The sequence below is a fragment of the Gouania willdenowi genome, chromosome 15 (genome assembly GCF_900634775.1).
Source record: "Gouania willdenowi chromosome 15, fGouWil2.1, whole genome shotgun sequence".
NCBI classification, from domain to species: Eukaryota; Metazoa; Chordata; class Actinopteri; order Blenniiformes; family Gobiesocidae; genus Gouania; species Gouania willdenowi.
In genome coordinates this window covers 27,235,711-27,249,872 of record NC_041058.1, presented here as the reverse complement: position 1 = coordinate 27,249,872, position 14,162 = coordinate 27,235,711, and the positions used below count along the sequence as shown (strand labels likewise).

Genomic DNA, 14,162 nt, shown 5'->3' with positions numbered 1-14,162 from the left:
GCGTAGCAGCCTCCGTGTGGCTGCTGTAAGTGACACTGTGTTGTTGCTACTGCTGAGGTGTGTGCACATTGAGAGAGAGAGGTGCTGCAGTAATATGATTTTAACAGAGCATGTTATATTACTGTGATATTGCTGTCGGACTAACGTTAGCTTGTTAGCTCCTTTGAGGGAGGGGCTTTGGAAAGTTTGGAGGCAGGGCAATAGAGCAGTGGGGAAGGAGGGGGAGAGAGGGATCTGAAAGTCGCGGACTGCACCTTTAATGAACAAATGAGCAAAGCTTGATACAAGGCTGGGTTCAATTACATTTTAAAATTACAATTACGTCTTCAATTATTCATGTTCAATTACTACTCAATTACAATTATGGTGACCTGCATTTTTTTCCAATTACAATTAAAATTACAAATATTATTCTCCTGTAACGTTCCTGTTGTGTTAGCTCTCTGTTAGCATTTCTTAACAGGTCAGTTATGACCCATGTCTTAAGTCAGCTGTAGAATACACTTTCAAATATTATCTATCATCTAATTTGTCTCTCGTCTTTTGGTTAACTTGTTAGGTTAATGAAAATGAAAAATGAAAATATTGGTATTAATATTTTTGGTGTGAGCCTTTTTTTTGTCAGTATCCCCCTTGATTTCAACTTTTTTTAAATGGTAAAATGATCCTCAAGAGAAGTGACAGATAAACTTGATATGAAACATATTTTAATAATGATTTACCACATGTCTATGTGTAAACCATAAAACTTTAACATGGTTCCCCTGTTTTGTATTTCATTACATTGTAAATGTTTTTTGGTTACGATGACAACAGCAACATATCTCTCTATAAAAGCAAGGAAGTTCTGCGGGTGTGCGTGTGTGTTTGTGAATCAAATTTCTCCCAGACGCGGTGTCTGTTCGACCTGAAACGTTTTTAACAGCCTTCACATAGCCCAAGTGTGTGCATTCATTATTTTGGACTTATTTTGGTGTTACAAAACGTTTCTTATCATTTTATTTTGCTCGGACGGCATCATGTTCACCTAGAAGTGAAACCTATTCGGCTTTTGACCACAGTGTGAGGGGGCGCTAACGCACCAATCTGTTCATTTACAACCTCTAATAATCAGTAGAAGAAGACTACTTGGCCCCATGGTGTGCATCCATTATTTTCACACATAAGGTGTTTATATAAAAAATATACTAAATGAGCATAGCCTGGCCTCTGGAGGCCATATGCTTTGGTCAATATTTTTCATGTATTGTCTCGTATTTGATCTAACCCCTGATTTTAGAACAGCTATTTTTAGACATCACAGGTAAATTAATTTCAGGCAAATGCTGTAGCTTTCTCCACTTTACACGCTCGTCGACTAATATTATTTAATTGGAAATCAAGCCGATTTCAATTCTAATTACGTAGTAATTAATTACCAATTACACAATTAAAATTATAATTGACCCCAACTCTGGCTTGATAGCTGTGAGCATGTGCACGCACTGACTGTGATTGGAGGCTTTCAGGCCACCCTGAAGTGGAGCAGCTTTTTGAAGCCTTTGAAAACTTTGTCTCTCTTGCTTTATTTCCGTCTGTCTGATCCAGCTTTATTTCCTTACCTCAGCCTCTTGGTCTATTCTTATGCTTTGTGCTCCTTTTTATCCCAGGAAAAGTGCTTTAGCTCTCTGATTTGCATGCCAAAGCCCCCATGCATACCCTCCATGGTTTAAGTGCTATTAATTCTAATTTGAGGCCAGTCACTTCTTTAAGGAGCTCCCAGCAGGTCTGTTTGTACACCTGGTAGGGGGGGAGCTGTGTGTGCGTGCGTGTGCGTGTGTGTGTGGGCGTGGGCCTCTACACACATTTATGTTTATAATTTACAGAGACAGGTGTAATATAATTTCACCATTCTCCAAACTGAATGTTGGTGTGAATTTTGCCTTTGTTTGTGACTCTGCGCATGTGAAGAATCAGTGGTGTACGCTACCTTGTGTGAATTTAAACGTCTGACCATTAATGGTCAGATATTTCTTATTTTTATTAATAATTGCTAATTATAACACTATGAAATCAATATTGATAGTGTTATCTCACTGTTGATAGTGATATGTCACTGTTGATTATTTTTACATAACTGAAAAGAAAATCAAAGCACTAAAATATATCGGTTTATAAAGTATGAATGACTAGAAACAGTATGGCACAGTATGCTTGCTGACACAAACATCATGAAACAAAAACAAGGGTGGTGAAAAGTAAAATTTTCAAAGAAGCAGAGAACATTTCTGGCCTTAAAATACAGAGATGGACAGTCACCATAAATACCCTATTTGGTTATAGGTGGCAATCATAGAAGAGAAAAAACACCCAAACATTTGAAAAATAAATGCTTTTGTGTTTCTACTTATGGTAGTATTGTAGGTACAGAGTGTAACAGTATCGACTACTTGGGTGCTGGGGTAGCGGTGCTTATTTGACCATTACTGGATCATCACACACACAGAAAAGACACATTGTGTTATGCTACAGTTAGCGTGGGTGCCACTGAAGGAGCAAATTGGATGGATATAAGAGTGTGAGCCCGTTCTTGCATTCGGATGAGCACACACAAACAAATTGGATTCGTCGCGTGTAAATCTAAGGTAGTTTGATGAGCCAAAGAGCCGAATTGAATCTTCAACAATTTAAATCTGTATAAGCTTGACGGACTGCCCGCCCAACTCCATTTACATCATGCAGTTGTTCCCTGCTGTTCCACGGTACAATCTCTGCTGGCCATTTGCTGCTAATCTGTTTTTGATGACCATGTGAGGATGTAGTGAGACACATTGGCAACTGATGCTTTGTCTTTTTGCATTCTCTCCTTTCTGTCTCTGTTTACACTCGCTTACACGTCCTGTACAGTTTGGCAGGGATAGATTGCTTTAATTGAGCCCTCCGTGTGTTGATTCAAGAGATTAGTCAGATGATCGGTCATAATAATGAACCTCCTGTTTTCTTCGATGCTCATTTTAATCGCTGTCTTTAAGATATCATCTTATCTGCATTACTCCTTTGCTTCATCAACATCCTTTTTGTGATTCTTCTAAACAGCTCAATAAGAAGACTCTATAATGAATTAAAGTTAAATTCCACTTTAATAAGGTTAACTGTTTTACTTTCCGTTTTGTTTTGTTTTTTTCCAGTTATCCCTACAGCGAAGACAGCAATCAGGGCAAGGAATACATGAACACTAGATGTCCCGCCTGGTGTGACAGAATCCTCATGTCTCAGTCTGCCAGAGACTTGGTTTTAAAGGTGAGTCCTCAGTTATGGATTTCTTCCCTTGTGATGGAAAACTTGACTTCAAAAGGAAGGAATAATCTGTTCCAACCATTTATAGATTAATGTTATTGGGAGGTAAATGTAGGTTGTCTATATGTTCAGTTTATTACCAGTAATTGGTATCAACAAGTTGTTAATTAGAACGATAACTATTGCAACAGCTTCTCTCCACCTAAAGCAAACAAAGCTTTAATACTGACCAAAGTCTAAAAATTAGGCCAAATACAAAAATATGTCTTTGCACACATAAAGAAATCAACATACAATTAGTTTCAACTGGTTCATGTGACAGAATTATGTAAAAGGTGATTTGAACACACAGACTATCACAGCTGGTGGGTTGTTTGCTTTCCTTCCTCCTCAAGCGGTGGCTAATTGCTTGTAATACAGGGACAGAGTAGAACAGTTAGTGCCTTCACAGATTGGCTGATGATTCACTGAGCACACATTCGCTGCCTTTGAGCATTACAGATTGTTGAGACATGGGCCCGTAAACAGCCCGGCGTGTGGCGTCATCTATCATGGCACGGTTGGTTAAGTCACCATCATGTTATTTTCTGCTTGCCGAGCCCTAACACGCCAAAGGTTGCGCGCCGGCTGCGTGGTGCACCACCAGCTCTGGTAATGAATGTGTAGCCGAGCGAGATCTCCCTCTCAGCCAGAGGGCCTGGGGTAATTTGTTTATCTGTCTAAAGATTACGCAGCCCGAAAATTCACAATTTTATGCTGCCTTTGTAAATTATCAAGTGTGTGTTTGATGAATGTATAGTAAGCAGAACGCGGTGGCGCTGGCAGGAGCAGTGGTAGCCTGGCTGCCAGGCTAATAGAAAGGTGGCAGTGCGTGGCACCTGCTGGAGGAAGGTAGTGAGGTGGAGGTGCATCGTGCACTGACCCTGCTGCACTACAGGATTGGTCTGAAGTTGATTTTAAATCCTCTTTATGGTTCATTCTCGAATGCTTCATCTCCTTCTTTTTTCTGAGGCAACAGTGCAGTCACAACTGGGAGCTCCCATCAGTCTGCATGTGAATATACTGTATGTGTGTGTGTGTGTTAATGGCTTGAAAAAGTCTTTAGTTCAACCAGACAAGTGTGATTTATTCTCCAGCATGCAGATTTATGTGCAGCTCCTTCATGTGCACAGAGGGATTTTGATCATTGTTCTGTCTGATAGAATGTTGGATTACACAGAGAGTGGATGAAGTCCTGGAGCAAACCTCTATGTGAACCACCTCTTGCTCTTCATTAAGTTTCATCAGTGATGTTCTGAGAGCCATACGAACATTCCTTTCAACTTAAGGGATTCAAGACCCAAAAGTTTTGTCAGTGTTTTTTAACATTTGTCTAAACATCAGTTTCTTCAACATTCGTAGACAGTGTCCATGTCTGTAGGTGACAGTAGGTAACATTAAATGGCAATGACAAAGCATCCATCCATCCATCCATCCATCCATTCATATGGGCCGCAATTGAATTTAGTTAAAGCAGAACTGAGTAACTTACGCTTAGCGCTCCCCCTAAAGGTCCCTTTTGGTTATGTCACTGTCATAAACACACCCCGCCACCTGCCTGCATGTAGCTGTGGGGTGGGGCAGCTCTCCCAAGACAGTAGTAACCGATCACTGAAAAATCCTAATACAACAGCGGCACTAAGGGTGCTTTCACACATATAGTCCCATGTGACCATGTGAACAGTATGAGGAAGAGAGACATGTAAAATAAATGAATGATGTGGGAGTAATACGGAAAGGAGTGTGGAATGTGTGTGATATGTTTGTTTGTGTGCTGACAAAGCAGCTCTGAAAATGGATGGATGGATGGATGGATGGATGGATGGATGGATATCTGTGTGTGCTGCCTGATGGAGCGCTGGGTTGCGAGTGTGTGCATGCCTGTTGTCGTGACGACAGTGTGTGTGATCACTGTGTGTTGCTGTCACTGCATGGAGTTGCTCCGTTCCTCGAACAAAGGTCGTCTCTGCCTTTTTTTTGCTGGCTCCGCCTTGATATAAGTTTAAGAAAAGTGAATTTGTAGACAACCATGTGTAGCCACGAGGCTGGTCATAATCTAGCATTAGTTTGTATTGGGCTGCTGTAAAGCAGTACGTCTTACCTCCGGGTCAGAAACAGGAAAGTTGCAAGTGTGGTTTTCTGGCCAGAGACAGCAGGGAGAGAGGAATGACCCCCCAATCACCCCATAAACACTTGTATTACCCTCACAGAGACTACGAGAAGGATTTATTAAGGTGAAAAAGTTACTTAGTTCTGCTTTAATATGTATCACTCAATATAATGAAAAATATTTTACCCAATATTGAACAATATTCCTTTTTATGTCAACGTTGCCATTTTGGAAATTCCAGCCAATCAGCTTTCACCAGGAATTTAACAAGATTTTGCAGTGCAAAATTTAGCAAAATAAAAAAAAAAAAAACAGTGATATAAAATTCAAAGGTTCATGTAAATAAACCAAGTAAAAAAGTTTTGAAAAAGTGCAGCAGCACAATGACATTTGACCCTCCTGCTTCCCGTAGCAGCTCAGGAGCTGCTATGTTTACAAGATGGCGGCCACCGTGGATGCTCTCTCCTTCCTTAGGTTACAGGAGTGTACTAAAAATTTCAAGCAGCATTTTGGATTTATTTTGGCATGTCCAAAATGCAGCTTTCAAAACTTTTATGTTCCAGAAATGAGAAATAATGGGAAAAAACAATTATATTTGTACATTTCTTTGCATTATTTATTTGTGAATCAAAACACTCACACACTGTCTCCAACTTTTGCTGTCAAACAGTTTTTCATGAACAGATTTGTTACACATTTGTTAATCTGCATTGGGAATTTCTTTAGTTTTTTTATATCTCACCATGAGTATTTTATGATACAATGTATTATTATTTATATTGTATTGTGAGTTAATTATTTTGTTACACCCCTAGCGTTCACATATTTATATATGTTGTCGACTTCTCTTTGCATTTCTCGTCCCAATGTCGTCATATTATGAAGTAGCATTTTAATGTTTTCTCGCTTAGTTCCGTGTCATCCAGGTCTTTGGATGTTATGACGTTATTCCTAAAACCAGAAATATTACGGTCGAGGAATCAAATTAAGAGTCTTTGAAAATGCTGGTTATCACAGCATTTGGATGCAGTTATCATTCATCTTACTACAGGTCCACTTGCATTTAAAGTCCTTTTTTCTTTCAAAATTGCTTCTTTTTCGCACTAGTAATGTTTACATATAGAAGTCTTTCAGGTGAGCTGTCTTTGTAATTTGGGTTGATTTCCTTCAATAGGTCTGTGTTTCCCTTGTCCACATTGCTTGGTTTAACCACTTTTTCTAATTTCACTTCACAAAATTTCATTTGCAGAATTTCTGTTTGCTACACCCCATCAACATTTTTTTTTTGATCTTTTGGTGTTCTCCTAGTGCTTGCATGGGTTTTTTCTGGGTTTCCCAATTTCCCTCCACATACAGAGACATGAATGTTGATCAGAGTTGCTTAAGTTGCCTGTAGGTGTGAATGGTTCATATGAACCTAATATCCTTTTTGGATTTTAAAATATGGTCATGGAAACAGGAAATGTTGATGATTGAACCATGCACTATGTATTGTTTTTTAGTACTTATTTATTCTTATGCAGATGTAATTGCTCTCCAAATTGTTCAATGCAATTTTCCTAGATATTATCATTAAAACAGAACCCATTTTCAGCATGTACAGGTTATTTTCCCATCCATTATAGCCATTGCCACTGTACTGTATTATCACAAGTCTAATGATAGTTAAAATGCTGATACATCCGACCTCAAAGCTGTAATTATTACTGATGAAATGGCTGACAGTGCCACACACTGTGTTTTAACTGTGTTTTGCAGCCTGAAAATGAAGAGAAGTCTGTCGTCTATGACAACATTGGGCCCAATGTTTGCATGGGAGACCACAAGGTAAGGTCCAGCTCTCTGCCTATACTTCTTCACTCTCTGGGATTATTATGGGTGTGTAGTAATCCATTCTTAAACAGAGTTGATTTTAGGAGAAAAGTTCAAGATTACATCAATCCATTCTCCCAAACCTATTGTCATATAAACATTTCATTACCGGTTTATGCCTTGATCCTAATCTGGTATGATCTGAATTTAATCTGGTATGATTTGATCCTAATATGGTATGATCTGATCCTAATCTGATATGATCTGATCCTAATTTCACAATTTTCAGATGTAATACTTACATTTTGTTTTATATTGATCTGCAGAATGCTTTTATGTGATTTACAAAAATACAATGCAACTTTTTTGAAGAAAGAAAAACCCATTTACTGAGATTAAATAAATTATTCACACATAAAAACAGCTCCGCTATAAAAGATTAAAAAAAATCTCACAATTATTTAACACTAAATAAAAACAAAAGTCTTTTACGGTTACCGTTCCCAAAAAGCAGATACAATTACAAAGAATTACACTTTTTTTTTTTTTTTTCTTTTTTTAAAAGACGTCATCCTTACTTTTGTGTGGTAGGGATTGTGAACTAACACCAGAGCCATACAAGCAATTATTACAAAAAGGTTTTGTATTTTTAACCTGTAAATGCCGCTGGGGGACAGCAGGAGGTTGTGACCATGCTCCTGTTGTGCTGGTAATGCTGCTAAATTCATTATTCTGTTTCCATGCAATCATATAATACAGTCCGTCATTCAGTTTGCAGATCAGCGTGTTTACAGACCAAAATGTTTTAATCTAATAGTAAGTGGATTATTAAATGCATGTAAACAGGTCATGCTGCTCAGATGGATTTTGTCAGTGGTTTAGATTTCTTTCATGCGTGAAAACTGAGGCAAGACGAGATGTTCTTAATCGACTTGTGGGAAAAGCTCAATAGCTCTGTATGTAAAAATGTGGCCCAATCCAATACTAATGATCTGTAATTCAATTTAGGTGTATTTCTATTTGGTCCCTCCAGGAAATCTTGGAAATGCAAAAATCTATGTAATAGAAAAAATAATTCTTGAAAGTGTTTTTTAATTAGTGAGATATAATTAAAAATAAATATCCTGTGAATCACAGCTTCTGTCACACTTGGTAGAGGCTATCAGAGCTTTTCTTTCTGTTGGGCTGTGCTGTGTGCACCTGCAGGGAGAGCAGAGCGCACCACTGCCCCCCCTCTCCACTTTTGCCAGTTGCGAGTTTCAAGCCAGAACCAGCGCTAAGTACTGGATGCACAATGTTACACTGGACACAGCTCCGCCCTCCTGCATAATGACGAGTACAGCTTTTATCAGGCCGAAAAAAGAAGACCCAGCCCGAGCCCGACAGAACGCAACCCACATTAAGCCAATGTCTCTTTCCGAACCCGGCCCGAGCCCGTGGTGTAACGATCCAAATTAAGTTCGTTTGGGCAAAGAATTCAAGCTCTCATCACTAGCCCATGTTCAAGTGCTGCAGACATGTTTATTTGCTGCAGCAGTAACTCAAGATCAATGTCAGCAATAAGACCTTTGGATGGTGGATATGGACATAGTACAATACATTTGGAGCAAAAAAAAGTTCCATTCAATTAACAGCATTTTCATTCTTATTTATTTAGTAGTTTACATAAGTGAAATAATATTGTGTATTTACTTCAATAAATGTGTTTGTGTGGTGTTCTGCTCAGAGCAGAGAGGGAAGTGTACCTACTGCTCTTATACGCTCCAATTCCACGACTTCAAATTGCATTTTGCATTTCTGCCCACTCAGCTATCCTACATTCTCCATGTTGGAAACTTTACATGTGCAAAATTTTAATAGGGTGCTGCACCTTGCAGCAGCTATTGAAATTGCGCATTCTAAATATTTAAGCATGCAAGAGATTTTGCGCCTTTTGTTTTAGATCTTAGTAGATCTGCACCATAGTGAGGCACCGTTTTTGGTTTCAATATGTTTGTGTCAGAAAATGTAAATGTTAACTGATTTTTTTTTTCTTTTCGGGGAGGAGAAGTGAAAAAGAATTGGGAGAGCAGCTCTTTGCATCATGGGCCATCCACAGTGTGTCAGAGTGACAGTCCTGCACTGATAGAATGGCGCCGTAAGTCAGTAGTTTTGTGGTCCCACAGTGTGACAGAGACAGTAGTGTGTGTGTGTGAGCTGACCCCAGCCCGCAGACACACAGTGCAGCTATCCTCACCTCCTGAACCACACGTACGCGCTAAAATCCCTGCCGCCTGTGTTTAAGAAATGTCCAATGTAGTTAGCAGGCAAGCGCAGAAATGCACTGTGAGTTTAACCTGTGTGTCAGTAGATGCTGAAAGGACTAAGAGGGTGGAGAAGGCGGAGTACTTGTTCCAGGGTGCATTCATTATTTTCCTTACTTTTCTCACTTTAGTATTTCTTTCTTGTTTTTCCCCCCAACCAGCCTGTCTTCCTGTCCTTCCGAATAACAGCGGGGGCAGGTAAACCTAATGCAAATAAGCACAAGTGTTGTGTGTTGCAGTGATGTCTTGGTAAATATCTTTTTTTTTTATTTCTTATATTCCTTTCATTATTGCTACTGCTGCTTTGATTTGCTCCACTTATTTATGTTTCTGAGGAGTTTTATTCTGAAATAAAACACTGTTACACAGGGGTGGACTAGGACAAAAATTCAGCCCTGCCATTTTTTGTTTAGACCAGCCCCATTATCAGCTGTTATTAAGTCAGTGATGCACAATATGTGGCTCTTTATGTCTTCATTTTAATTATTATTACCCCAGAAAAACATAAAAGGGGGAAACTTTGTAACCCCTTTTTTTTCCTATTTTCTTTGGCCATTTTGCAACTTCCTTTGTCACATTTTTGCCCCTTTTCAAAATGTTTTGACACTTTCTTCAGACTTTAGCTTCCTATTGCCAATACATTTTTTCTCCTGTTTTTTGTCCATTTTTGCAAGTTATTTTTGACAATTTTATCCCCTTTTTGTCTTTTCTTAAATTTGTTTTGTCACTTTTCATCCAAAAAGCTACTTTTTGTCCAGTAAATACCAATTGTTTCCTTTTTACCTACATTTTGCCTCTTTTTGTTCTACTTTTTCACTATTTTTTGCCACATTTTTCCCATTTAAGCTACCCTGTGATATTACATACCACCTGATTTTTGCCACTCTTGACTGCTTTTGGGCCATTTTAGTCACATTTCTTGCCATGTTTTTGCCTTTTGTTTGCCACCTGTTACCATGTCAGCCTCTACTCGCTCATCAAACAAACCCGTAGCGGACCGGACGGCACACTTCAGGTCAATGGCCCACCACAACGTTGCCCGCTATGCCAGATGGCCAGTCCACCCCTGCTGTTAGAGGAGACATGACGCACAACTACTGACTGCCTAAAATGACCCAGTCATTTTTAGTCAGTCTCACACACTTGAGCTGAATCTTGGATTTTTTACACTGAAAATGAAGAAGAATTAAACTAATGCGTTGAAGGAAGATGGTTTTGATGTTCAGAAATGATCTTATTTTTCATTTTCTACCCACAGGAAAGTATCTAAGGGGGGAGAACATTATCTCTGAAGCGCCTCTGTGAGAACACAAACTGAAGTCTCATACGCAACGCACACACACACACACACACACACACACACTCACACACACACACACACACACACACACACACACACACACACACACACACACACACACACACACACACACACAGAGCACAAGTGTACACTGAAGAACCCCAACCATTCGCTGTCGTCTGGACTCCCCATCCATATACAAACCGCTGCACCTCTTTCCTCCATTACACAAAACACTTGTTGAGACGTGGACGAGCACCAAGTGTCCCGGACATTGCTGACCTCACTGTTGCCAGGCAACCCCATTCCCTAAAGAAAAGGACAGACTCTTTTTTTCATGCCAAATCCTAACTAAAATCAGCTCGACTACACATTTAGACTTTAGTAGGGATACATCATTGTATAGGAGCTACTTTCCATACACTATATAAGGTGTTAAAAAAAGAAAAAATGCAATGCAAAAATGTTGTATATCTATATGTTTATTTGTACATCAGACAGTTTAACATAGAGTTGTTGATGGTTTTAGTGTTGTTTCCCTTAGACAGCCCCTATGGCTGGATTCTATATTCTCTCTCTGTTTCTCTTGTTTATTAGTTGTGTCCTCTACACAACCACGCCTGACACATCATGTTTTGTTTATATTATGTACTTAAAAACAACAAAAAAAGATAATATATGAATATATAAAGTTCTTACCAAAATGTTGATGGTGAAATGTGCAGTGCTGAGCAGTTCCCGCAGTCATGGTGACCTTTGAATAGTTGCGAGAAGCTGTTCAGTGATTTATCGCCTATCCAAGAATGTTCCTAAGCAGTGCCATAGACCATGCAAGTATATAAGATACTGTTTTATATATAGCACTGTCACGCTGTGTCATTATTTTTAATCTAACTTATTTCTATGATATAATGTTTCTGAATGTAATGTTTCAGATAGGCTTGGGTGTCCTTAAATGTAGATTGCTTTATTTTTGTTCTGTGTATGATTATGTTAATGCGTTATGGTGCCAAGTATCCTATGAAAAGTTAAAAGAATGCATATGTGAGGGGTTGAAATACTGAAAAAGAAAAAGTAAGATGATCTTTGCCTGCACTGTATGTAGCCTTAATTCTGCAGCTTTTGCTGCAAATAATCAGAGCATTAGGTTGGTTCACTTTGGTTTTTAAAGATTTCTTTTAGGACACTACAGATTTAAGACTTTGTGAAGTCATCATATTGATCCTCTGATTATTTATTCTTTCTTTAAATCAGGTGGAAATGTTTTATTTTCTGCCTGCTGCAGAAATATGTGTATGTTCTTGTGTGATTTGGTTTTTAAGGCCCAAAGGTTTTTTTTCTCTCTCCGTTTTAATAAGAATCTGCTTGTTTTTATGTTTCTGCTGGTTTTTGAGAGTAAACCAGGATAAGTTGCAGTTTATTTCTTCACTCCATCTTATTAAAGCAACAGGAAGCAGATAGAGATTGTATTCCAGCCTGGCCTCTACACTGTAGGTGCACAGTTCTTAAGCAATAAAAACCATTAGCTCAGCGGCTTATTTGTCTTTACTGTGTCTGACTTTACACCGGAATGAAGGTCTGCTACTCTTTAGCACCTCAATGCTACACTTGAACGCCATTTTTAATCAAACATACTCTCATCTGAGCCCATATAATATTATTCAGGTTGAATGGTTATTAATTTATGCTAAACTTTGAATTAGTTTACTATTCGTATTATTCAAACAGTCTAAATAATAAATCAGTCTCTCTTCAATAATGAAAATATACTACCAAAATTTAAACAAGATAAATCTAATAAATTTAAAGGAATTTTTAAAACGCTGTGACAACATTTCTAAATATTCAATCCTTTCGTCTTTAAAACATTTTTAAAGCTAAATTAATTTCAATAAATGTTCCCCTTTTTAATGTTAAAAATTTAAAAACCTTTCTGATTTAAATCGATTTCAAAAGAAAAATATGTGTGTGCTAAATTGATAATTTGGTAGTTACCATTAAAATACAATAACATTGGAATTGGAATGTGTTTACTTTTAATTATTTACAATTTTGATGTATTCTACACCAGTGGTTCTCAACTTTTAAGGCCATGGGACCCAAAAGCCTTCTCTCATTTATAAGCTGTGACCCAAACTAAGGGGAATTTTTTAATACCAAAATTTAAATTGTGAAATTTAACATTTTCAATTTTTCCCACAGTTGATATTCAACAATCGAAAATTGCACATTTGGAAAACATGTTGTATGTTGTAATCTACAAGATTAAAAAAAAAAAAAAAAGATAAAATAATTACGTCTAATTCATGTTTTACAATTAGATATCAAAGAGGTTTATAATAAAATATTGTAAATGAAAGTTGTGCTTTGAAAATATCAAGCAGTTTTTCTTTAAATTGTGTATTACTGCTTTAAAGATAAATACCATTGAAAATGAAAGTCAATTTTTGGGCCCAGTCAAAAGCCTGCAACGCACTGAAAAGGGTCTGCGATCCACAAGTGGAGAAGCTCTATCCTGTAGCATGTCAATGTCATACAGGAGAATGTGTTTTTAGATAAGTTTGGCAAAAAAAAAAAAAAAAGTATTAATCTAAACTGTTAAAATCATGGTATTTAAAAATGTGTCTAAGATAGTTTGAGAATTAAATCTGAGTAAAAAAATTTCATTAAAGTGTCTAGTTTAGTTTATCACTTGTTATATTGAGTTTAGATTTAGAGCAGGTCTAAGAACTACAGTGTAATGATATTTATACTCTGATTGGCCCCAGGGCTAAAATGGGCGTAGATTAAAAAATAAATAAAAAAAATGCTGAATCCTGATTGGATGGCGACTCCAAAAGGAAGGCCGCACATATGCGCACGGGCACAGAGCGCGTCCTTAATCTTAATTATATGAGGTAATCAAAGGTTGTAACCCAGAAGTTAATAGTTCTGTGAAAAATATAAAAGACTAAGTTCGGGTCAAACTATCGAGCGCTGTAACAGACAATGAAATATTTAATGTTAATTAACTCCAAGTTTGGTGATGAATTATATAATTAAAGAACTACTTCAATCAAATGATCTAACGGGGGAAGCGGGGACTTAATTAATGATTGTGAAATAAAATACATTATCAATAACGGCTGCAGCTCATATCTGTCATTATTAGATATTAGGATGAGAGTTTCTATAAAATGTGATTAAGTCTTCCGAATTTAATAGGTTAAGAAATAACCTGTGGAATAAAATTACACTAGTTATTTCTTAAACTCATTAAATTGTTAACACATGTATTGTGTTAGCATAACACAATAATTTGATATTACAGTGTATATATATA

General features: G+C 37.6%; 1 protein-coding gene across 2 annotated transcripts in view; it reads left to right on the top strand.

The window, feature by feature from the left end:
* The window catches only part of inpp5a (inositol polyphosphate-5-phosphatase A), a 243,586-nt gene extending 231,216 nt beyond the window's left edge, over window positions 1-12,370 (top strand). Inside the window, exons 13-16 of one of the 2 annotated variants that reach the window (XM_028467693.1) lie at window positions 3,168-3,279; window positions 7,184-7,252; window positions 9,702-9,738; window positions 10,799-12,370. In XM_028467693.1, coding sequence (XP_028323494.1) covers window positions 3,168-3,279; window positions 7,184-7,252; window positions 9,702-9,738; window positions 10,799-10,845 — 265 coding nt within the window. In that variant the 3' untranslated portion in view covers window positions 10,846-12,370. Of the gene's footprint in view, window positions 1-3,167; window positions 3,280-7,183; window positions 7,253-9,701; window positions 9,790-10,798 lie in introns of both variants that reach the window. The other variant, XM_028467694.1, reaches the window with a different exon arrangement.
* Window positions 12,371-14,162: the final 1,792 nt, after the last annotated feature.